This window comes from Patella vulgata, chromosome 4 (assembly GCF_932274485.2).
Source record: "Patella vulgata chromosome 4, xgPatVulg1.2, whole genome shotgun sequence".
NCBI classification, from domain to species: domain Eukaryota; kingdom Metazoa; phylum Mollusca; class Gastropoda; family Patellidae; genus Patella; species Patella vulgata.
Genome location: NC_065882.2, coordinates 17,768,757 through 17,795,389, shown reverse-complemented (window position 1 = coordinate 17,795,389; position 26,633 = coordinate 17,768,757). Strand labels below are relative to the sequence as shown.

The following is a 26,633-nucleotide window of genomic DNA, read 5'->3' as shown; positions in this document are numbered from 1 at the left end:
AACATTGAGTAGACATTTTTTCACATTCTGACGATGTTTACATACATTACAAATATCAATTTTCATTTTGTTTACGGTGTGGGCTAGCTTTGGCACAGGGTTTTTGACATGAAAGGTAAAACCCTTTTTTCTTCAGTTGTATTTTAATCAACAATATGAATATGTTCAGTACTCACCGGAATAGCTACTTCAATACTTTCTCCATCTAACAATACTACAGTACATGTGACATTTTTTGAAGATCTGTTCTGTGCTTTTTTCGGAGGGGACTTTTTATCTTCTGTCATGTTTTTTGTTGGACTTTTGTTATTTTTCTGAAATTAAAATCATAAAATTATAATTTATCATTCCTAAAATTAAAATCTGAGCAAATTACATAAAGATCAATTTAAATGATATCAACACACTGTACAATGTATTCCTTTCCATTACAAACTTGCTAGAAAACTTTTAAAATGCATGAAGAAATTTATCTTTAAATTAGTAACACTAACCAGTTACCAGTACATATTATTAATTGCTGTATCTTTGTCTACCTACATACATAGTAAATGTATAATATGAATCTTGATTTTACTACTATGACCAATAGGCCTACTATTGATATAAACATAACACTAAAAACAGGGATTGTTCATTCAAGGAAATGATTGATTTGTCATCATGTACATATAGTACGTAATCCATTTATTCATAACACGGAAAGCTACACAAAGGCTATTTCTTATCATTTCATATGCTGTTCAATTAAGAGTCATCCTGCATCTACTCTTAATCAAGTTAATGAAATAATTTGAACTATGGGCTACAGACAGAGACACAGTAGTTAGGCCTACCGGATAATTCTAAATAATTTAATGTGATATGAGCTGAGAGTTTATAAAACCATATATATTGATCCTATTAGGGGAAAGTGGTCATACTACTCATACATAATCATTTTAGTTTTAGTTCTAATAATAAGGTGTCAAATAAAAAAATTGAAATTTGAAACAAAAAAGGGAGATAAGCAATAGTAATAAAGCTGAATTTTGGATACCACACCCACTTGTGTCAACTTGAGATAGTACTAGTGTAGTAAAAGGTAACTCTACGCAAACAAGTCAAACTTCGACAATCTCTTCAAATAAAAAATACATTTGGTATACAGAATGTTCTGTATCAATAAATAGATATTAGAATTCATAAAATTATTACAAATTATCAGATAACTGAATGGCTCACCGACAAACAGACCAATCCTAAATTAAACTGGTATGAAAATCATCATGTTGAGAAACTTAAGCCTTACGGTGTAAATTTCTGGGAGTTATAATACTACTTTAACTTTTGGTAGGACTTTCAAGGCCTTTTAAAATATCTTATGGATTAATACATTAATAAATTCTGCAAATACATATAATGGTCATGTTGTATTTGCAATTAAAACGTAGATTAAACAGCCAAATGAAGCTATTCCGGATACGGTGAAAACATGGCTGCCGCCTTAGTCGATTCAAAATGATTTGGGTCAGGACGCTTTGTAAAGCTATTTTTAGGACTGTCCCATTTACAAACACTTTTAACTACGGTGCAGTCAACACCAAATACAAAATTTGTAAACGCAAAGATTACGTACCTCCAACAAACTTTTTAGCAATTGTTTATGTGACAATCTTAATTACAATACTCCATAATAACGAAAGCAACCACACGAAATGGAAATGACATCACATCTACCTATCCGGTCCCGGCATTCCGCTAGAGGTCACCACGCAGTTATGAGGTCAAGGTGTGCAATTTGGTAAACAACGTGTCGATTGTAGCAAGCGGGCAGTAAAATAGTGGTCCTGTCCTCTAATAATATAAATTATTTGTGTCATTTCATGATACGATATAGCCTACACTGTACAGTAATAACAGAAGTCAACATAAGTAGCCTACCGTATAAGACAAACCGAAACCCTCGGAAGACACACACTTAAACAATGCGCGGAACGGATATTGCAAGCAATAGTACTAATACTAATAATAGTAGTCTCAGTGTCAAGAACATAAAGTGGACATGTTCTGATATAGAAAGCACTGGCCCCTTTTATTTTTATTTATAAGATGACAGGCAAATATACCTTCAGGTATGCAGAGTTTTATCAAGGCGGTGGCATAATCCGAGAGCGGTAAAAATACAGGGTGTAAAGTTTGCTTAATAAAGACTTTGCCATTTTTGGACTAAACAATGGTAATTTTTACTTTCAACATAATAGGCCTATTTTGATTATAAGTGGAAAGCTAAATAACTGTGAACTTAAAGGATCAAACCTTATTTAGCAATATACAAGAACAGTTAATTAAATCACACACTAAGTTAATTAAGACAAGCCTAGATTAATCCAATAAAAAATCAGAATTGAGACAAAAAGACCTATTAGTGGTTGTCACTAGCCTGTCAGTGCATGATCACATTTGAGTAAATTTCATTTTTGTTCAAATTTATTTTCTGAACAAGGTTATTTTGATAGCTTTTCTGCAGATCATTTATTGTAATGATAATATAATAGATTTTCCATAACACTACCAGGTTACTGATATCTGGTCATTTTCTGAACAAGGTAAGCTTTAAATATTTTTTGATTGATTTTTTATACATCATTTATTATCAGTAACAGTAAATTTTCCATTATGTTACTGGTATTGGTTTTAAAATTTGCATGACTTTAACAGACTTATTGAGATTAACTTAAATTGATATAAATACAAGCTAAGATACTCATGATATAGTCTAGATCAAACCATTTACTTAAATCTCAGTTTCTGGTATTTTTTATCATATGGTCCCAATCAGCCACACAGTGGTCTGAACCAGCTTGGACTTTTGGGGCACATTACCACTTTGCCATCCAACTTCCACATAATTTGAACTTTGTGATTTAAATAAATTCTGAATGTCATTGAAAAAAAGATATACCTGGATGACCTTTTAACCTAATGTTCTGGTAACCATCTGTTTATATATAATTTTAATGATACTAGTTAATTACTAGTTACTTTATCAACCAATTTATATTCAATATTTATATTCACTATATCAGCTATAATAGTTCAGCAGAATACTATCGCAATTCTAAGCAACATATGTCACACAGAGGGAGTTTACCATTTTAAGAACTTCTAATTGAATTATTTCTTGTCAAGGGGTTTAATATTTACACAACTGATCTTCAATGATAGTGAATTACAAGTTTTGTCAAGACAGTAAACTTTCGCTGGCCATGTGATGGATTACAATCATGATATCAGAGGAATTTTAACATCATCTGCATGGTAACAGTGCAGTTCTCTGACTACGCTTTCCAATTCCCATCAACAACATTATGGCAGAAATAGACATGTTTTGCAGAAATAAACAGTTTAATTCAAACAGACAGCAGAGATAACATTTCATATGTGAGGTATATGACCCAAATTACCAGGAAAATATCACTTCTTAAATGCAGCTGACAAAGGGAATTAGGGAGAGGCTGGGATGGGCCTCCAAGATCAGTAAACTGATTGTTGATAGTAATAGGTGGGGGACCCAACAGTTCCTTCATGTTAAATATAATCTACCATGATATTTTTCCTCAGCCACAGTTGATTTTCGAACGATCAGTGTATTATTGTAATATGCTATAATCTAATTGATCAGTCCTGTATTTGTGTAATAAACTATGTTAAATGTAATCTAAATTATCAGTCATGTATTGGTGTAATAAACTATGTTAAAAATAATATGTGATCGGTCTTGTATATGAAATCTACCATGATACGTTTCCTTAATGACAGTTGATTTTGGAATTATCAGTGTAGTATTAGTGTAATAAACTGTTAAATACAAACTGTGTCACAGAGTTTCAATTTTAAATATGGCCTATGCTTAACACAGCAAATTTGAAAATACAGTACAATTTATGTAAATATCTAAGAAGGCTCTTGTTGGTAGGTGGGGAACTCAACGGTTCATATACATGTATTTTTTTTAAAAAGGAAAAACATGTGTGACTCATTTGATTACCCTCTATAGCAGTGTGGGGGTGTAAGTTGGTGGGTTTATAGCTATGTCCACAATAGATCAAATAATTCCCTAGAAGGCTGGATTCAAACTTATAATTTAAGTGTCATGACAACTTAGCCATGTTATTTGTGGATCAGACTACAAGTCAAATGCTATTAAGCCCCATGTTTGAATCCGGTTTCAACGTAAACAATACAGGTACATGTATATAAATTGAAAAGTAAACTGCAAAAAGTTCTAAATAACAAAACTTTGTAAAGTGCTTGACAACTTATAAATAGAAAAGCAAACTGCAAAAAGTGCTTGACAACTTATAAATTGAAATGTTAAAGATACACTGTACATCAAGAGTTGATTATGGTCTGGATAATTTAACAAATGTCTAATTAATAATTTAGAAAACATTTCAGGCCTAAAGAAAGACCTGCAATAGACAGGTTTAGCTCTTGCATAATGTATGTTTAACTGCAAAAACTTATCAATACTGAGAATATATGTATATTAACTGGAATAAAGTAAAACTTTCTCAAGTGTTTGATTTATTTTTTGTCTTTCTTTAGTTAGAACAACTTTAATTTTAAAGCTGCTGATTATTATTTGAATGATTTGGAATCCCTTGACAACTACAATATTGTGGAAATTGAATCTTTAAAATTAATATCAGTCCAAACATGGTTCAATTCCGTTTAGTATTTACATGATAATTTGAACTTTAAACACATTTAGCTTCCTCTGAAGTCGATATATAAACAGGCCAATGAATAAAGGTTCGGAGATTATCTACTGTTGTTGATTTGCTTTCTTAATGAAATGGGGGGAGGGCTGAATGGTTAACACCTGCGCGTTGGATCAGATGATCTGTCATTGAGTTCAAGGTGTAGGGTCTGAGCCCTCCGGTTTCCTCCCACTGCTAAAAGACCCCTACATGCTAGCGAACTACTGAACCATTTGTTAGTCTCGAAATGACCTAATTTGTGTTGAGTGGATGTTAAACCCCATTTTTCTCTCTCTCTCTCTTAATTAAATGTTATATAATCAATGGGGTACATTTCAGCCTAAGTAGATTATGCCATGAAACATTAGTTGACCTGTATTGTTTTTATAAACTTATGCATTGTAAGATTGGCAAATTCAGACAAACGTTAGAGCACTATTAATCATATATGGTATGAGACTATGGTAAGTATCAATATATTTTATTTGAGGGATTCAAAATATTTAGAAAATCGCTATGTATCGAGTCATTCCATTTGACAAATGATCAAATTATACAGTGATCTAAAAGTTACTTGCCAATAAATCTCCCAGCCATCAAAGGTTCGAGAAATATATTACCCAATTTATGCACTGCACACAACTTGTTGTTCCTTTTACAATACTGAATTACCTTCCTTGAATGTTCACATGAATAAGTTATTTTTCACAGGTGACCGCTCAAAAATCTAATAAGCTAATGTACTTTTAATTTGTTCTGAGCTAAATTTAGCTGATTTGGACTGGTTGCGCGAAGCTTACGTAAAGTTATGTGCTGTTTAGAAGAACTTATCATAGTGAATTGTCCAATATATAGTGCACCACCATACATTCAAAATTTCTAAATAAGAATCAGATATTATGAACCTGGAAAATTAAATTCAGTTTATCAACTCTGCAAAACTGATATTTTAGCAATAAATTTTAATTTTTATTGTTGAGAACAATGTAGCGAATGGAAAATGCTCAAAAGTTTTGCTGCCAATAAAGTAGTTCATAATAGCCTATATCAATAAATTTTAAAATGAATGACTCATTGAATACACTTGTGAATGCCTCTTAAGTTTTTATAGTGTAGGACTCTTATGGAGCCAAAGGAAAATACTCATAAAGTAGTAAAACCGCCAAAAAACTGTACTGTACAGTATATCAATAAAATTTTCAATGAATGACACATTGAATAATTGAATACACCGGAGAATACCTGTTAAGTTTGTTATAGTGTGGTATCGTCACAAAGCAATCAGCTTTAAAGGCTGCTAATAATCCCGAATAATCAGATAAAGGATGTGAGAAGAACAGTATTTCAATATATTGTCCTAATCTATAAATAGATGATAACAAGGTGTTATAACTTATAACATTCAGCATGGAAATAAATGTAACGGTTATTAATTTATATGACATTTTCAAAATAACCATCTACTGTTATTATCAAAAAATCAAATTAAGTTTCCCAGCAATCCTTGAAACCCATTATGGACTATAATATGTATGACCCATTTCGTTTCTATATCAGCAATGGATTAACAGATTTATCTCAGATTTTTGCATACAACATGATATGAACATCCTAAAAGGACCTAAGTCCGTAACTCAAAATCCTCCAAAATCTTCAACATCGAAAACACGAATTATTGGTCAATTTAAATCAACATTGATGATGTAAACTTACCGGGAAAAGATGAGCTTCTGATATCCGATATTTAAGATAAAATAATTTTTTTAACATTGGTACACGAATCGTGTACCATAATGCGCTTCAGCCCCAGTTGTATTGAGAGACTCGAGGGACGAGGCTAGACACATTGCACCAAATCAAATGGAGTTATGTAGACTAGAATAACTAGACGCTAGAAATTTGCACTCGATTGAGATTGCTGACTTATTTCGCCGAACATAACTGATTTGAAATTGGAGTAAAAACGGAAACCATTAAATGTAAATCAGTTTATATACATTCATATTACAGTATTATATGCGTTGCGACCCACTTTTGTGAATTTCTAGGTCCCAAATGTTAGCGATTTAGCTCCTTTAATGAATCTGTCTAGTCAAACACATCCAATTAAACTTTTTATTACTGAACACTGAGAAATGAAAACAAATGGGGATTAATGTTCTACAGAGGCAAATTTTGGCTGGCAGCAGCAATTTTGCATACTGTTCTTCATGTTCCAAATGCGGACAGATTCTTTTATATGTATACAGATATGTAAATGGGACCTATTGTTTTTCATCCTATCCGAACCACTAGACATTCTGCATCACACCATGGGGAAACCAGTCTGGAAAATTCTGAAGAACTTGCTTGTGCAAAAGATGGATCAAACCTGGGAGTTCTTCATTAGTGAGCTGTATTACCACTTTCTATACCTTATATACATTACACTAATAATTACACTACAATTTGTGGAAATAGTACAGGTATACCGGTATCCATTTTTTCCCAGGGATAAACTCTTTTATGCTTTGCTGAACACATTCAACAATTATTTTCATATAACATTGCCTTATAAGTGGTCTTGTTTATTTCAATACATGTGAAAGAGAGAGACTTATTACTACTCATGGTTGACAATACATTAATGTTTTCTGAATTTATGGGGAATAGTTCTACAATACCCTGTTCACAGTTAATACAATGATGGTCTACTGTTTTCTATATAGTAGCCAAGCACAACTGGATTAAAACTTTGTAGGCCCATGGGCACTACAGATACTGAGAGAATCTAGGAAGTTTTACCCACAGATTGACCCAGCTAACAGTAAAGTGGGGTTGTTTTTTCTTCCAGTACCTGTAGTACAGTACAGTGGGGTTTTTTTTTGCAGTACCTGTAGTAATTTTACTACAAAGTACAAATATATTAACTGAACCCTTTTTTAAATGCAATACTTATATTTCGATTCAGCATTCATAAATGAAATAATTTTTCTCTTAAATCTCTGGAGGCCTTACAAGCTGGCTTAATAGCAGTGCCTTGTCTGACCCCGAAAGTAGGCATACATATAAAAAGAACCAATCTCAGTTGCTATTAACAAAAGGTGGTTCCTTACGTGCACCGCATGCACCCTGCCTCAACCCCCTAGGTAGCACCTAAATGTATATACATGTACGTAGGAGGGCCAACCTAACTATGTACATACTAAATGTTATCAGAGGCTATAGTTTATAATATCTGCTGACTATTGCGTATAATCGACATACAGAACAGGTTTATAGAACGTACAATGATATTGATAAAAATATTATATATACTCAGAGTACTCTACATAATTTACCTATTAAATTCACAGCTTGATCTAACTATAACACTACATTCACAATGACTTCATGAAGCAAATTGATTTGCATTAAAATATTTGTGTAATATGACATGTAGAATTATGTTCTTTGGCATTACCATGTATAAGAAACAGAAAAACAAAGCTCTCATACCTGGCTGGAAATAAAAAATATTGTGTTCGTATTGAGATTGACGCCGTAACCAGCTTGCTGGCTGTGGGGTGGGAGTTGGGGCAGTGTATTATGCCACGTCCCTAAATCAATACTCCACATGATGATCCCTGGCTTCTGTCTATTACAAACAGTAGGTATTTTAGAACTATGGTCAGCAACTTTTTGTTTGATGGGGGAGGGGGGGCAATACAACCGGTTAGCTACGGTTGTAGGTTAAAGATGCTAATCGTCATTTGGGGGATTCTGAATCCTTACAAACTACAATATATTTTCAATATTCAAACTGAAAACCAGTTTAATATTGAGGTTTGATTGCACATAATTGCAATAAATGAATTGAAATAAATGATGTTCTGCACCAACTGGGTTAATAAAGACGGTAATTGTAATAAACAAAGACTACAGAAAAATACTAAATTAACCAGAAATTGACAATCAATATCAATTAAGGTGTTTTTATATTTCATCTATTGAATTTAATAGTATTACAAATATAAGCCTATAGTACTCCTACTCATTGATAAAAATTACATCAAAAATTGAATCGATATTTCCTCAAGTAAATATTTGTTTATAGTATTATTGATGAGCGAATGGACAGTTGTAGAGAGTATGTGTCTTTGTGAATGGACAATGGATATATTTTGTGTTTATTTTGGTCATTATTATTATTGTGAACAGTTGACTATTAACAATACAAACATTAAACTGATACAAGTACAAGTGAAGAGCTTCAAGGAAGGGTGATCTGAGGTCAGCTATAGGCTAGATCAATAAATCCTCTAGCAGTCAGTTTATACTGGACATCTATATAATTATAAATAGTTAAATCTAACACTTGTCACTATGTAGTATTTATTCACCACTTACTTAGACCATATGTCATAAATGTCTTCATGTTAACTTCTGTATTTAGTTATCCATATAATGTTCATTGATTGACATGTTCCAAAATTATTTCATTTTTTAGAAGAACACCTTTGTCACCCCTGTCAGTGTGTCCACATTTCTTGCAAACTTTATAAAGATCAGATGTTATGTGATTTTTTTTTTCAAACACGCTGAGATTTTTAAACAATTTTTGCAGAGCTACTGCCCCTGTCACCCAAACATGGTGAGTCCTCTACAAGTCAGATTTTTTAAGATTATGTTTTGAAAATTGTTGGTTCTGTTAAACTAATCGTAAGGAAGAGTTCTATCAAAAGTTGACCCTTCAGATTGTTTATGGTGGGTTTATATTCAGTGGTGTAGTCCATGTTCTTGCCTGGCAATACTGTGTTTAAAAGTTATTTGAGCATTAGAGATCAGATAAAATAATATACTATATTATCAAATATAGAATGGAAATAGGTTTTTAACAACTGGTACTTGTCAATGCTTTACAGACATTTTGAGACTAACATATGGTCTGTTACTTTAAATAATTTTACATGTTCAATGTGACTGTCCTTAATTATCTGCTTAAAATATTGGAGAGAAAAGTCTCTTATTGTTGATAAGATACTGAAAAAATTAAATAAATTTTAAAAGATATGGGAGAATTTAAACCATTTAATGACAACATTCTTCAAATAAGTTGATAACTACTCTGGAGACAGTTTTACATAGAAGGGTTACTAATCAATCATCAAATAAGAACAGCAGGCAAAGCAGTGCCTAAATGCCCTCCTTATGGTACTCATGATGAAATTGTCTGGTAACCATAGCGACCAAATTCCAAGTGACAATAAGAATTTCATCTTCTTTTCATCCATGCATAACAAAGGAATTAAGCTTCAATTAAGAGTGCAGTTACATCTTCAAGGAATGAAAATAATAAATCACTTCAGGAAACAGACTGTAAAATTATTTGTGTTAATATTTTTAAAGAGAATATTTCCTGTAGAAGCTGTTTGAAGGGGAAAGTAAACAAAGTATACTAATAGGTAGTACATAAAAAGCTCTCGATTGACAACAATACAAATGAAACCAACCAAGAAAAAATAAATTATTGTGTTAATGAGAAATCAAGTCTAGTTTCATTCAAAACTATCACTTTAAAATTTTTTTTAAATGTTGGATCTGAGAGAGAGAGAGAGAGATGGGGTTTAACGTCCACTCGACACAAACTAGGCCATTTCGCGACTAACGTATGGTTCAATTTCATTTCTATAATTCGCTTGTGTGTAGGGGTCTTTAGCAGTGGAGGAAACCGGAGGACCCGGAGAAAACCCACAAGGTTGGACAGACGACCCTACTCCTTGTCACGTACAACCGGGGATTCGAAACCACGCCAGTTGACTCAATGTCAGACCTTATGATACAGCACGCACATGCTAACCATTCGGCCATCCAACCCCCCTGGATCTGAGAGATTTCAAGCAACTCAACGCTAAAAACAGCAATGCAAATAAAACCATAAAAAATAAAAATTACATGTTAGTCTCAAAATGACTTAATCTGTTAAGGAGTTATTAAACCTGATTTCAGTACTTCCATTTCTGGTAGACATTTCAAGAAAACATTACTATTCTAAGAAGAATATCCCTCTTAAACAAAGTAGTTTTTCACAGTTACGATTATTTAAACATCTGTTCTAAATCTGACTGTGCTATTTATATCCGAGCCATAATTTACCATAATTTATCTGCCATATTCAAAGGAAATTAAGTTGAACAATTACTTCCTAACATGCAAAAATCGGTTTGATCATGGCGTATTATTTCATGTTAAAGAATATAATGACAGGAAATATGATAGACAATAAACCATGTAGTTGTAGCTGTTACCATTTTAATTCTATCTGTATATGGAGTTCTAGATATTGTTAGCCAGTGGTGTACCAGTGTGTTAGAGCCAGTTGCCCATGGGTACATATGTGAAGAAGTGGGGTGGGGGTGGGCGCAAATTTCCTGTGGAGAGAGAAAAATGGGGTTTAATGTCCACTCATTACAAACTAGGTCATTTTGGGACTAACCTATGGTTACATTTTTTTTCCAATAATTCGGATGCACGTAGGCGTCTTTAGCTGTGGGAGGGAACTAGAGGACCCAGAGAAAACCCACGAGATTGAACAGGAGACCCTACTCCTTGTCATGTACAAGCAGGGAATCGAACCACGCTACTTGACTCAATGACAGATCTTATGATCATTGAATGCGATTCGGCCACCCAACCCCCCAATTTCCTGTTGGCTCTGGTCAATAATACCCATTAATTAATAATCATGCCCTCCCCTTTTTCTTCAGATCAATAACATTTCTGAAGAAATTTAATTGCTAACATTAAATTACATTTATTCCATTCATTGTCAACGTTTTTTGCTTCCTTTATTTGAGTTGAAATTCAAATTCAACTAGAATCTTCAAGACTAATATTCCAACCTATAGTACCAAGAATCTCAGTAATATCAATATTCATATATTCTTCGAAAAAACAGAGAAATTCAGCCACATGATCCTGTGACTCCTCCCATCAATCAAATGGACCTATGTGAACGAGTGCATGTTAATTTCCTTTCTCCCTGTGCCTTAAACATATCTTTATCATCCCAAATTTTGTTTACCCATAAAGAGGTATAATAATATCATACCTTGTGACTAACTTAGATATCCTTCCTTTCATTTACTTCAGAAATATCTATTCATTTTGATGTAGCTATAGGAGATTTTCCAGGTCAACAGTACATATGATGAAAACTACTGAGATATAGAGGAATGTGATGATAAATTTATAATGTGACAGATTTGATAGATATATTAGCATCATGATAATTTGCCTGGAGACTGTTACATCATGTAGTATTCATACAGGCTACAATATTACTGGATACATTTCAATCAAATAATCTACTTACTGGTTTAAGAGAGAGAGAGAGAGGAGGGTTATTCAGTTTCACTTGCTACTAATATGGTATATTTCTTTATTAATTCAGAAAGCTTGTGGTGTTAACCCAAAACAATATGCCATTATCATGTACAATTGTGGGTGGGAACTCATGGCTTGCATAGATGACCAATATATGATCTGCAGCTCAGGGGAGTAGACAATTCTTTATGTAGATTACAAATTTTAACCAAACCGTATGAGACTGTTGTCAACTCAATACAATGGTGTTTTCTGCACCAACTAGGCTAATCAAGACAGACATATGGCATCATGTTAAAGATCCCCCAACCTATTAAATTAAGATATGCCAGAGGGAAATTTGGCCACCTCTGGCCTAACCTTAATTTGATTTGTCAGGGGATCTTCAGGATTTCATCTCATCTGAACGACTCAATGGACTCGGTCCCTCATAACTGAAAGCAAGCCCGAAAATACGGAGGAACTTGTTCAGCTAACACCAGAATAAAGACCTTCTGGTAGTGAGCAAGCATAATTCTCACAGAGCCACCATGGCTCACCAAATAAATGAGAAATGAGCTCAGGTATCATGGCTAACTGGAACAAACAGTTTGTAAGTAATCCTACTATTTACCTAAACCTCAATTACATATTAATGGATTATTTACACTGATGAACGTGACCCAAGGCAAACTTATACTTAGTGCAAATATTTTAGCCTGTGGCTTTATAACATTGTAAATATTGATTGTTGACTTGGTAGATAAAATACTAATTAACATACAATAGGGTTAAGGAGGTGTTGCAATGACACTTAATAATATTTGATGTAAAACTTATTTTGTACCATCTCTATTGTTCAAAAAAGTTTTCACCTTATCCTAAGGCTATTGTGGAGTTCAGGTGGATTATAAACAAAGGTATAATATATCTTTAACCCTACTGTGCTGAACTGCAATGTAAGATGAGAGGATCTTTGAAATATTTCATTGAGGCTGATCTGAGGGACAATATATATTAGAATCAATATCGCTATTTGTCACTTTTCTACCATACCTTTAAACCTTGCTTGAGTAAAAGCTACTAAATCTCACCTTCATAGGTTAGTGACTCATATTTATTTGTTACAAAGGGGGGTTGGATGGCCGAATGGTTAGCACGTGCGTGCTATATCATAAGGTCTGTCATTGTGTCATCTGACGTGGTTTCGACCTTGTGAGTTTTCTCCGGGTCCCCCTGTTTCCTTCCACTGCTAAAGACCCCTACGCGCAAGCAAATTATTGAAATAAAATTGAACCATATGTTAGTCCCGAAATGAGCTAGCTTGTGTCGAGTGGACATTAAACCCCATTTCTCTCTCTATTTCTTACAAAATTTCCAGCACACTGATATGATATCTTTTTTGATATGATTTGCAACCTGAGTTAGTTATTTTATGTAAAATTAAATTTCAAGTGCAACCTATTTCAATCGACGATTTCCATCACTTGAATTTCTTCTGAAGGGTTGATTGGTTGAAACCACTTACGACAAACTTCATCAAGTTTTAAGTACCAGGTAATAATTTTACAAAGTAAAACTAGCTACATTCTCGTAAAAACTAAACGGATCTTAACAAAAAGTTTTACCTTATAAAATTTGTATCAGTTCATGAAGTTATACAAATTAAATAATTGTATGAACATATTATTAAATAGCTTTTAATTTTTTACAAGAAAGCATTTCTACATATAACAATTTTCTTACTGTGCTTTGAGCATGCTATGGATGGATTTAGCGTTCTACAAATGTACAATATTATCATTATTACATGTTTTGTGCACATTAAAGAGGCCTTGACATTTGGAATTTAATAAAGAGTAGGCGGACATGTTGCCGTTTGTGAAAATTTCCCTCGTTCAGTTGATGCAGAAATGTAGGATGTTAATTGTTGAACCACATTTCATATCACAAATGCAAAAGATTAACCCGGTGTCTGCCAATAGGAACAAGGGTGACAAGTTTAAGCTAAATACATCTACATATTAAACATTTCCTAGTATTGCTAGTTCCTGTTAAATTTCACATCCGTTTGTAAAATTAAAATTTCTGTATCATTTTATATTCTTTGGATTAAGAAATTAACATTTAATCTCACTTTTTATTGACATGGACTATGGTGTCAATTTGAAAATTCCACAAAATTTAATTCATATTTACAATATTTATGCTTTTCTCTTACTTCAAAGGATCACATTTATATAGTTTGGAAAATTTGGTTTTAATCTATATTTTGAAATCTATTGTGCAAATCATGGCTCTGGAGATGTCGCTCTTCAAGGCCCCAGAGAAAATGAACGCGTTCTATCTGCTCCCTCTGGAGAGGCTAATAACTTTGTACAAGTTCAATATCGTAGATAGTAGATGAATTTAAAATCATAATTAATGTTCATGTGAGCTTCTGATGAATTAGATATTTCATGAATACATGTTTTAATCATTATTTTTACCCCATTATTCTGGAATCAGTAGTATGCTGAAAGTTAGATTTTGTTGAATGGATGGCCAATACACATAAAAGTTTGTAATATTCTTAAACAACTGCTAAGATCTATATAATCAATATTCATTTCCTATTCATTTTCGTAAAAATTATTAAATAAAGTTTATTCTATTGGTTTTCTCTTCCTTATTATGCAATTTAATAAAATTGAGTGAAACAGGTCAAAATATTATGACTACTGCACCACACATAATTTACACAAAAACAAATATATGGACAAGACACAATACGCAGAAATCACAAACAAACGAACAATTCAAATAAAGTGAATGGATCCGGGGGCTAGCCATAAGTGTCTTTCCCCAGGGTGCTAATAACCCTTGCTAAGCCATTTCTGGGTAGTTTCAAGTACCTGTGTCCCAATAGAAAGCATAGTTTACCTTCTGTATGATACCTACCACAACTAAATTATCAACACAACTATATGAGAATTATTTAAACAATTTAAAAGGCCATCGATGACATGCTGCCATTTAAATGTATGGTGTCCATGGAATTATCTATTAAGTCTGTAAATGTCATATGATAGTAATGATACACATGAGTCTCATGAAGGCTGATAAAAATACTCCAGTTAATTTTACTGATCATTGAGTACAATTCTCCCACATTTGACATTGACTTCATGAGTTTCATATTTTACTTTGAAATATCAACTGAGATGAAGGTAGTAGTAGTCATATAGTTAGAAATGAAATGGGGTTTAAAGTCCTACTGTTCTGCTACAACCAGGTTAATGAAGACGGGCATACAGTGTGCTATGAGGGAAATATTGCTCGAACAGCGACACTATGGCCTACTCTTATATCGAATTGCAACAGAAAATATAAATTACCAAATAATCTCATAATAACCAAAAGAATCTTTCATGAATAGTGGAATCTGATTATTCAAATAACAAATAACAGCTTATTTTGTTCCCATAATTGTTTTCTATTTTTTATACCACGTTATTGACTGAACAACAAGAAAAGCCAATTTTGTTATATTAATTTCCAACCCCCAATGAGATTACATACTCCTACCAGTTCAATACAGAACCATTTACCAAGTTATTGAAAAGCAAATTTTGTTATCATATTAATTTTCAACCCTCAATGAGATTACAAACCAATTAAATACAGAGTCGTTAACTGGGCTTAATGACTTGTACAAATAAGAAAAGCATACTTTTGTTCTATATTTATTTTTCTATTTTCTTTACAAAATAATTTCCATGCATCAATAAGATTACAAAGTAGCTGTAAATGAGAGATAATTTACCAATAAAATGAAGATAAACAATTAACAGGATCATACTGGATAAATTTTTAATAATAAGTTGGTTAAACAGCGTAACCTGTCCTTATTAAATTATATAAGTTATCTATTTGTCTTACCTCTATATCAATTTATTAGAAAAAAATAATTACTGATATTAGCTAAAGTATCAAATGTTGTAACTGCTTTTATGTTAGGTTCCCACTATCACGATTCTCTCTACGACTGAAGTCGTGGTTTTAATCGTGGAGTAATCGTGGTGATCCTCTCAGGTCTTATCATATATTGTGGTCAGTTGTAGCAATTGTGTTGATCGTATTGAAATGTATCCTAACATACCTCTACGTTCAAGATCATGGGTTCAGTAGGGGCAATCCTATCCACTGGATATAAGCTAGGTCATTTCAGGACTCACATATGGTTCAATTTTATTTCAATAATTTGTTTGCTTGTAGGGATCTTAGCTGTGGGAGGTCCCAGAGAAAACCCACAAGGTTGGACAGGCACAACCTTACTCCTTGTCACAGAAAAGCAGGGAATTAAAACCACGCCACTTGACTCACTGACAGACCTTGCGATCCAACATGCATGGTTTAACCAATTCCGCCAACAAAACCCCCAACTGCTTTTAATCCAGGGTTTTATTTCGAACTATTTACATGGTGGAGGGCTTGACTGTCCCAAATACACTAATGGGGCAATGTCACTGTGTTGTGGATTGCCTAAGATGGTGTCAAAATCAGTCCCTTTAATGAATTAAACTTTAGAGCTAGCGGGCTACGTAGTACGGACATCACAGATCTTCTCTTAAGAAGCTATTGACTCCATTCGTTATCATGACATGTTTTGTACTGCTCTATAAAAACAAGCCAACAGTGAGGCTGATGTCCCCCGCCGAAATAGGAAAATAATTAGAGGACACATATAAATTTATCACAAATTATCTTTTACAAAGTATTGAACAATCAAACAGTATATCTTTACTTATAGTCTAAGCATACAATGTTTTTGATGGAATAATTATAGCATATTAAGGGGAAAACATGCTCTATGCCTACAGATCTAGAGTTTGGTTGTATCAACGGGTCTATTTTCCATCTTGCTGCAAGTTGTGCAAAGTTCACTGTTTTCTTTCTGTCATTAAATGTCAATTCATTATTGCATACTACATATTTAATTAATTTATAATAGTTCTCACTTAATTAGAACTAAAGTTATCGTGTCCCAAAGCATCAACCAATCAAATTGCTTATCTCTGCTTACCCTAAGCGGAAAATGCTCATCTTCGAACTCCATCAAGGCATTGACCTAATCAACACATACACCAAGTTTGAACATTCTAGCTCAATTAGGAAGAGAGTTATCGTGCCCCAAAGTATCAACCAATCAAATTGCTTATCTCTGCTTACCCTAAGCGGAAAATGCTCATCTTCGAACTCCATCAAGGCATTGACCTAATAAACACATACACCAAGTTTGAACATTCTAGCTCAATTAAAAGTTATCGTGTCCCAAAGCATCAACCAATCAAATTGCTTATCTCTGCTTACCCTAAGCGGAAAATGCTCATCTTCGAACTCCATCAAGGCATTGACCTAATCAACACATACACCAAGTTTGAACATTCTAGCCCAATTAGGAAGAGAGTTATCGTGTCCCAAAGCATCAACCAATCAAATTGCTTATCTCTGCTTACCCTTAGCGGAAAATGCTCATCTTCGAACTCCATCAAGGCATTGACCTAATAAACACATACACCAAGTTTGAACATTCTAGCTCAATTAGGAAGAGAGTTATTGTGTCCCAAAAAGTGTGACGGACAGACAGACGGACAGACAGACAGACAGACGGACGAACCCATTTTAATAGTCCCCTGCTTTCTTCGAAAGGCGGGGGACAATAAGATCATGGTATTTTAATTCCATGACTAGATATATAAATAATTGTATTCCCAATAAATCATATACTAGTCACCAGTAAACTATTCTGATGACAGGTGATTACTAATTAGTAAGTATATATAGTCATGGATTACTCCCAGGTATAGATGACTAACTTTAATGTTACACATATTAATTATTAAATATTGATCTGTTCGCTATAGGCTACTATAAACTAGTGCTTTGTTATAACAACACTGTCCACTGACCACTCACTCCTTAACAGTGGGCACAGCTCCATAATTAAAACAATTATCTTTACCTCCATGTATTATACAATTTCTATAACAAACAGAAAATATCCAGACCCACCCATTCTAACCTGCTATATACCATATTTAACTTTTCCAAAAAAACTCTCATTTCAAATATTTCTATTTTGAAATGAACCTAATAACATGTATCCCTACGTCAAAATGTTTGGATACTTGTAATTTTGAAATATGTTAAAAAAAAATATCTACATACTTTAAAATTCTCCTACTACTTAATTTACATTGTCTTCATCCTTGCAATTTATTGGTCTTAAGGTAAACTCCTCTAAGTGAAACTTATCCATTTGAAATTTCATATCACCATTGTTATGGTAAGTTATATAGTAACTGTCATAAAATATTCATGTTCCGTCTTAAGATACTTTATACGGTAATCTTCACTATTATTAGGCCATTCAAATATTATGACTGGATGAGTGATATTTCACGCTCTATTTATTTTTCATGTGTTACATGCTTGTTTTTTTAAAAAAAATTATCAAGATGGCTGACAAGATAACCTGAAAGTTTATCAGATACAATACATTTAAAAGCAAAACATTTTAGCAAACTGCGACATAAAATGTGTTTTGATGATAACCTTCTCTATGGCATGGATTACAAATCACAGTTTTACTTACCAACCATATGATCTTTACTTATCAAATATTGCATTTATATTCATGTCCAACATGGTAAAAGATAAAAGTTCTGGCAAATCTTGCATGCAAAGACAAATCATCTGCTGTGATATTTGTGTCTATTTAAGACAGAAGCGTGCCAAGAAGGAAGGGGGGCAGAGTGTGGACTGGAAGCATCTGATCAATGAGGATAATTTAATTAAGTTTAATGAAATTATTACTGTTGACTTTGTTGTACAAGCTGACCTACTTAATTTCAATAAAAAGTTTATTTCATTTGTTTTGACATGTCTTCCTTTCTTAGTACTAGGCTCTATACTGGAGTCTTAACGGGAACCGGGCAAAAAAAAAAAAACCTTGACACAGCACTGATTTCAAATCAGGTTACACAATTTAGGTTGATTTTTCTGAAAGGTAAATTCTTCTGGTATACATATAGCAGAGTTTGAAAGAAACTTTACAACAGTGTATCTTGTATGGGACTTCTGGATATAAATACTCGTACAATATTTGATGAATAAAGATTGTTTGATTAGTAGTTTAATAGCATGGGGTGACAGATGTACTTTATAATCTTATAGTGAAGTTAGTGGGGTTAAAGCAGCTGGTCATTATTTTGAATCCCTAGCAAACTACAATTACGAAAGTTGAATCTTTAAACGGAATATCACTTCAAAAATGGTTCAATACCTTTAGTGTTTACAAAGATGAATTGAAAGATTCACAACATTCAGCATCCTCTGCTGGCAATATCAACCAGCCAACACCACCTAAGTGTAGGGTAAAATTTTGATGGAAAACTCTTTAAAGCGAGAATTTCAAATTTTCTAAGAAAGTCAAAACATAATTATTTCTATGTCTTTTGCTCAATAGGTTATCAAATCACTATTATACCATCATGGGCATTATTTCCCACCCTTAAAAATCTATGACACAGGAAATAACAACACAATTACCTCCCCTGTTTTGCTATTGACAACATGGGGCAGCCACTTTCCAACGTTGGAATTTGAAGTTAAAAATGATATTTTTGCCAATTTCTCATCTGGCAATAGCGAATTATAGGATTAATAGGATTATTCTTTAACAAGGTAGGACTGTTTATGGATACCATCTATTTCAAGGCTTTATTTTAATACATTTTAAAAATATAACTTGAAATTTTGCAATTGCAACTTTAAGCCGATTGAATCAAAGGCTCTGTGTGATTATCTACTGTTGATATGAAAAGTTAGAGAGAGAGAGAGAGAAATGGGGTTTAACGTCCACTAGACACAAACTAGCTCATTTCTGGACTAACACATGATTTAATTTTATTTCAATAATTCGCTTGCGCGTAGGAGTCTTTAGCGGTGGGAGGAAACTGGAGGACCCGGAGAAAACCACGCCAGTTGACTCAATGACAGGCCTTATGATACAGCACACACATGCTAACCATTCAATCATCCAACCCCCCATGAAAAGTTAGACATTGTCCAAAAAATCAAAAATGAAAAAAACATAAGCTATAATAATTGTTACAATCTATCATTGAATCTGTAGTATATTGGTCTGCAGTAGTTGACGATAAAATTGATACATTTTTATCTAATAACTAAACCCTACAAGTATTTATATTAAACCCCAGGCCTTGTATTGATTACAAATAAATAGAAACTAGATCATATTCAATAGAGCTGAATGAGTTATGGTGCAAGACCTCATACAAACGTGAACGGAGCGTACCTGAATATGCAAATATACGTTTATAGTGTACACATGTGCACCATGTCACGCTGTTTAAGAGTGCTTGTATTTGGATCAGTACAGAAACCATTTTGGACGAACTCCAACCAATAATTGATTTCTTCTGTCAGTCAGACATAGTAAATAGTGTCACACACAAATAAGTGTTCTATTTCTCTGCCTTGATATATCTCTACTTAATATATTGAACTCAAGCATAAATAAAGCAGATTTGAAATTGTTTTTAATTCATAATGCACAAAAAAAGGAAACAGGGATTTACAGGGAACTCATATTAGAGCCTGATCTGATAGCTCACTAAAAACCATTGAAAGAATTTAATATCTGAACAACTGTAAGCTTTTGCTTTGCTTTTTATTATCTTCTTTCCGAGAATGAAAAGGCACCTGATTTATTAACATATGCTCTTGTTTTAAAGGCAATTAGAACTCTTTATGGCACATAATATATTTGGTTTAGTTAAAAAGAAATTATACACCAAGACATGAAGCCACTTTACACTATTTAACGCCCATTTGAGATAAAGACACACTTAATACTTTAAGACTCATACTGTTATAGTTCATCCTCTAATATACATACAAACATTACGATACACTTTAACCTTTAATTGTCACATAAAAAAATGCAAATATATATAGTTGTTTTTTGGTTCCATGCTCAAACTTGTTAACAAGTAAAATAATATACATGTACATGTTGAATTTATCTAAAAAGGTTAATTCATTGTCTAATGTATATACCTGTACAATGTAGGATATATTATCTATATTTATATGTAAACTCGGTCTAAGCATGCCGACGGCATGTATTTCTAAAGTTTTATCAACCACATATCAATAATTTAGCCAATTAAATGGTATCTTTATATGTGTAGGCTAATTCATGTCGTCTGCTAGCTATAATTTATTGGCTGGTAAAAAAGAATTACATATCTTGGCACGTATCGTAAAAAAGAATATGTGAACTTACTGTCAGTTGAGATGGTCAGCGACACTTGCTTAATCCTAATTAATGAGTTGAAACGATAGACGCTGCATGGACGTTTGGCTGATGACATAGATCACACAGAAAGCAATGTACTTTGTATTATGCAGTTATCTTGAGCTGCTCACCCAGCCCACATTTATCCTACATCAATCTAAAGCCAATGCATAATCTAAGTGGGTTATTTCACCTGAACGAGGACAAGTAATGTGATAAAAGTGTCGCTTCTCAAACAGTGACTCATACAACAGTTATGGTTTTGTACATTGTGTGATAAATAAAGGGCCTCCCATGTGGTCATCAAATGGCAATCGAGACCCAAGTTTTGTGTATTAATACAGCAGGGTTGTCCAACCTGAAGTAACTTTTCCTACCCAGGAGGTAAATTTGCTGATCCTGGATCTGTAAAGTCAGGTAGTATTTGGGCAAAAATAGAGACATCTGTGCACCTAGACCTGTCCCCCCCCCCTCCATCTCACAAATCAAATAGTCCTGTATGCGTAAGTAAACAGGGTTGTTCAATTTAAACTTAGGAGCCTCTTGTTAAGAACAAAAACTAAACACCAAACGAAATTACAAATGTTTTTCCACCTGCTTACACATGCTAAATAAATATTCATAACTCTTTAGATATCCCTATAGTAGTGTTATTGGCACACTGAACCATGACCAGAATATCAGGACCAGTTATCAATTCCTGGACAAAAAACCCCTGGAATTTATTAATTAGTTCTCACTTGTCAAAGATAACCCAAAATATACATTTATTGTAATTAGAATAAATAAGTATGTGGGGGGCATGTTCACGAATTTGAGCAGGAGACCAGGGAGGATACAAGGGTGGGAGAAGTCCACGGCCGCAGATCTTATTAAATTTAAGGGTGGGACACATGGCTCGCGGCGCAGGCACAAACCGTTTTGTGGGGGGTCTGGGGGTCCTCCCCCATAAAATTTTGAAAGCAGGATGCCTGAAAACGCTATCTGAGACCATTTCTGAGCATTCTGCAGAGATGAACGTACCGAGAATAAATTGTCGTTTTTGAGCGAGACTTTTGAAATTTTATCGATGCATTTTTTTGGGGGGGGGGGGGACGAGCCATATGAAATCCCCCCCCAGTGAAAATCCAGGGGGGGACGCGTCCCCCCCATCCCCCCCAAGGATCTGCGGCCTTGGTGAGGTAAAGGGAGAATCCTATAAAATTATAAGCTCTTAGACAATAATTCGGCTCATTTAGGTGGATACATAGGATTTCAGTGAAATGAGGCCAACACGACAGCAAGGCTTCCCATATTTGTTTGTTCAAGTTATTTCAATGATTAAGGAAAATAAAATATGCTCTATGTGCATATGGGTCACGAACCGAGCAAATACATTTGGAATGCAAGTAAAAGATTTGTTGAAATTTTGAATTGAAACGGCAGGAGGAAATCGTACTGTTTTCATCTCACCATCGACAATAAAGACCCATGAAATACAAAACTTAAAAAATCAATAATAATTTATATAGGATAATTAACATTTCACTCATAAATTATTAATCATCAAATCAGTCTGATAGATAAAAGTAACATTTCCTTCAAACATTAAAGAACAAGTAACATACACATGTAATATACATCAAGACTCTTTTTCTGGTTGTATGCTAAAATGAACTCTAATTCATTATGTAACAATTAATTAAACATACATTATGCAAGAGCTAAATCTGCCTATTGCAGCTCTTTCTTTAGGTCTGAAATGTTTTCTAAATTATTAATTAGACATTAATTAACTTATCCAGGCCATAATCAACTCTCGATGGCATCGGATTTCTCTGATATTAAATAGATTAGAAAAGTTCAGCCATATTTTGATTTAAGCTAAAAATGGAGGAGTGAGACATAGCTTTGAACAACCAGTACGGTGGTTGAAATTATTGCAAACGTCTTGTCAAACCTTCAGGTAACTGACAGGTAACTAAGGGGGGGGGTGCAAAAAGTTTCGCCCCTCCTATGAAAAAATTGTCGACCATATATATATATATTGTCTGTCAAATTTACCGCAACCCTTGGCCCTGTATACTGATTGTAATTGATCTATTTTAGTGAATTTAATAGCAATGGAGATGCCAAATAGTATTTTACATATTGATATATTTGTTGACAATGATATTCCAGAGTAGGTTACAATTCAACACCCAATAGAAAACAACATCCTCTGACACAACCTATCAGTCATTTCTTCTAGTAATATGGGTGAATTAACAACAGTCATGCTTCATTGAACCCCAGCTATTCAAATGGGTAAATGACCAAAAATAGTGTGGAGCAAGGTCTGTCATTGGTTAGGGTTTATCAACCCTGGCTAGTATTGCCCTAGGGCTATAAATATGGGTCTTAAGTTTGCTAAACTAAGAGAATTAGAAAGGTTACACTCTAGCAAACATGAAATGATTTATTTGAAGAATATGTCAACAGATTATTTTCATGGCTTTCAGATCTTGATGTCAGTTTTATTTATGTGTTCTTTATCTCTATAGAAATCACATGTTACTCTGGTCAATCAGATGATAATCCGACTATTAATTTAATGAAGTGATAATTAGGTGTCGAACATCACAGAGAATAACAGTCAGGTTATCAATCTTGTTATATAACACAATTAACTGGATCAGAGTAAAGCTTCCTTTTTCTTAAAAGAGACATTATCGACTCTCTACAAAAAAACAAATGTAATCTTTAACAGGCATTGAGTAACTAGACAGATTAATAAACTATAATAAATACTTATCGAAAATAGCTACTACATGTACTAAGTATTTGGGCGATATTTTGAAGACTATTCTCTCAATGTTGACAGAATACTCTAAGACGCGTTACCAATATTATAAGTAGCTGTTTTCCATAAGTATGTGTTATAGTTTATCAAAATAATGTAATTTTAAAACTTTATGTAATAATATATTCAAAATGAATCTTGATTCTCCAAATTATAACTTTTGACAAGAAAATAATTGATATTAACTATACACAAACAAGACCTACAATACAGCTATGCTGGATTTTGCAGATGCCTTTTAACCATTATCAATGTCATTTCCTGTACCAATGAAACTTGTCATTAGAACAATAGACTCATATAATTATTGTGAATCTTTGCACTGGTCTACTTAGAACAAAGTATTTGGCATGAATATATGGCATGAGTGTTTGGCATGAGTGTCAGCTGAACTCCTCGAAAACTACTGCAAGATATAAAGCCGGACTCTTAAAAAATCATAAAACATCTATATCTCAGCAATGGATTGACATGTCTGTCTCAAATTTTTCATACAAACCGACTGGAACATCCCCAAGTTAAATCACAGCAAATTAAATTTAATTTTTTTTACAGACTGCCAGCCGGCAAAGATCTCTAAAGCACTAATTTATCTTTAATATTCATATATGCATTATTAAATAATATAATGAATATCGGTTTACACAAAGCCATTGAAAACTTAATGTTAACAGAACACAGTTTTTATGGGAAACAATCATTGGTTTATTCTAAAAGCACGACGTTTCGACAAGTATCCTCTTATCGTTATCAAGCAGTGATATTTCCCAATTTTCACAATCGCTAAATGCCACTTAAAGATTATGGAAAACTTAATGAATTGTAAAGATTTAAGTTTGATAAATAAGTATACAAAATGTACAGAGACAATTTTTTTTATGAAACAAGTATTATACACCAATTGTTCATTTCTATCATGTTGTTAAGTGGTGTGCACATGAGTTGAGAAATGATTATTACCAGCATTTAGATGGAAATACAGATTAACTTGAACTTAAACAGCATGCTGAACTGTCTTAAAATTATAATGAGAAACTTAATGGTATTCATTTTCATTCTTTTTCTGCTTCTCAATGGCCAATTCCATGATAAGACCAGACTAGTCTAACTGCTGACCTCACCAGCAACCTCCAAATGACAAATAATTTGAAATATGGTATTTAACAATGGGACAGAAAACTAGTCCTAACAAGGGGAAATGGCTATTTTCTCCAACCAAGAGAAATAATGAGAATATTTTAACTCAAGTCTGATAAAAATCAATTAATCTCATCCCATCATCTCTACAGCAATGTTCTAGAATTGCCTGCGACTTAGCAGCAGGGATCAATTTAATGTTGGAATCACTGTCAGTCTCCAATAGTCAAGTTGTAAATTAGCTGGCCAATATATTAAGGTCCAGTCTATATTTACCACACAAAGCTAATAATTAATTAAGTTGAGGTAGATTTCAGGTGTAAATTTGGTTAGAATTAATGAGTAAAGTGTCTTTCATTGTCTAAAGAAATAATTAATATATCAAAGTTAAATATTGATTAGAATGAAGATTTAAAGGGTAAAAGGTAATTTTAAAAGCTGGAAGTTAAAATGTACATGTAATTACTACACCTTATAGAGATCTTAAATTGTTTATACATAGTATGCAATATATATATATATATATATGTGTGTGTGTATATGGATGGACCTGTTTTCTGTCCCATTCAAACAATTGGGCACATTTTCCTTGTCAGCCAGGATCCCCCGGTTGTAGGTGACAAGGAGTTGGGTTACCTGTACAACCTTGTGGATTTTCTCCGGGTCTTCCGGTTTCCTCACACTGCTAAAGACCACTACGTGCATGCGAATTATTGAAATATGTCAGTCCCAAAATGACCTAGTTTGTGTCGAGTGGACATTAAACCCAATTTCTCTCTCCCCCTTGTCAGCCACAATCCCCCTGCCCCCCAACCCCACAATCTTGACAAGTGAGAATCAGGTGAGAAAAATCATGATGGTTGATCTGAGACATCCCAGGTCATTCTAGTTCAGTTGAGAGACTTTAAACACTCAATACTATCAAAGTTATATTCTTAATCTAGTCTAAGATACAAAAATGTGATTCAGCAGGCCTATAGTTTATATGATGTCACCTGCTATTATTTCCTTCAGAAATAGTATATGTTACCAATAAAATATTTCCTTACAGCAATGGTTTATGATTCAGAAAGAGATATTATGACATAGTCAGTTTTATATTATTTGTTTTTCTTGGTATCTAATTAAATGGAAGCTACTTCTTGCCAGAAATAGTATATGTTACCAATAAAATGTTTCCATACAACAATGGTTCATGATTCAGTTGGAAACATTATGACATAGTCAATTTTATATCATT

The 26,633-nt window shown here is 33.5% G+C and overlaps 1 protein-coding gene across 19 annotated transcripts in view; it reads right to left on the bottom strand.

Annotated features, from left to right (window-relative positions):
• Positions 1-26,633, bottom strand: part of LOC126817838 (protein 4.1) — a 67,767-nt gene that overhangs the window by 24,712 nt on the left and 16,422 nt on the right. For 17 of the 19 annotated variants that reach the window (XM_056100571.1, XM_056100574.1, XM_050545000.2 and 14 more), the window contains exon 2: positions 177-314. In XM_056100571.1, the coding sequence (XP_055956546.1) occupies positions 177-287 (111 nt within the window). In that variant the 5' untranslated portion in view covers positions 288-314. Of the gene's footprint in view, positions 1-176; positions 315-1,618; positions 1,774-21,423; positions 21,616-26,633 lie in introns of those variants that run through there. The other 2 variants (XM_056100569.1, XM_056100568.1) reach the window with 2 other exon arrangements.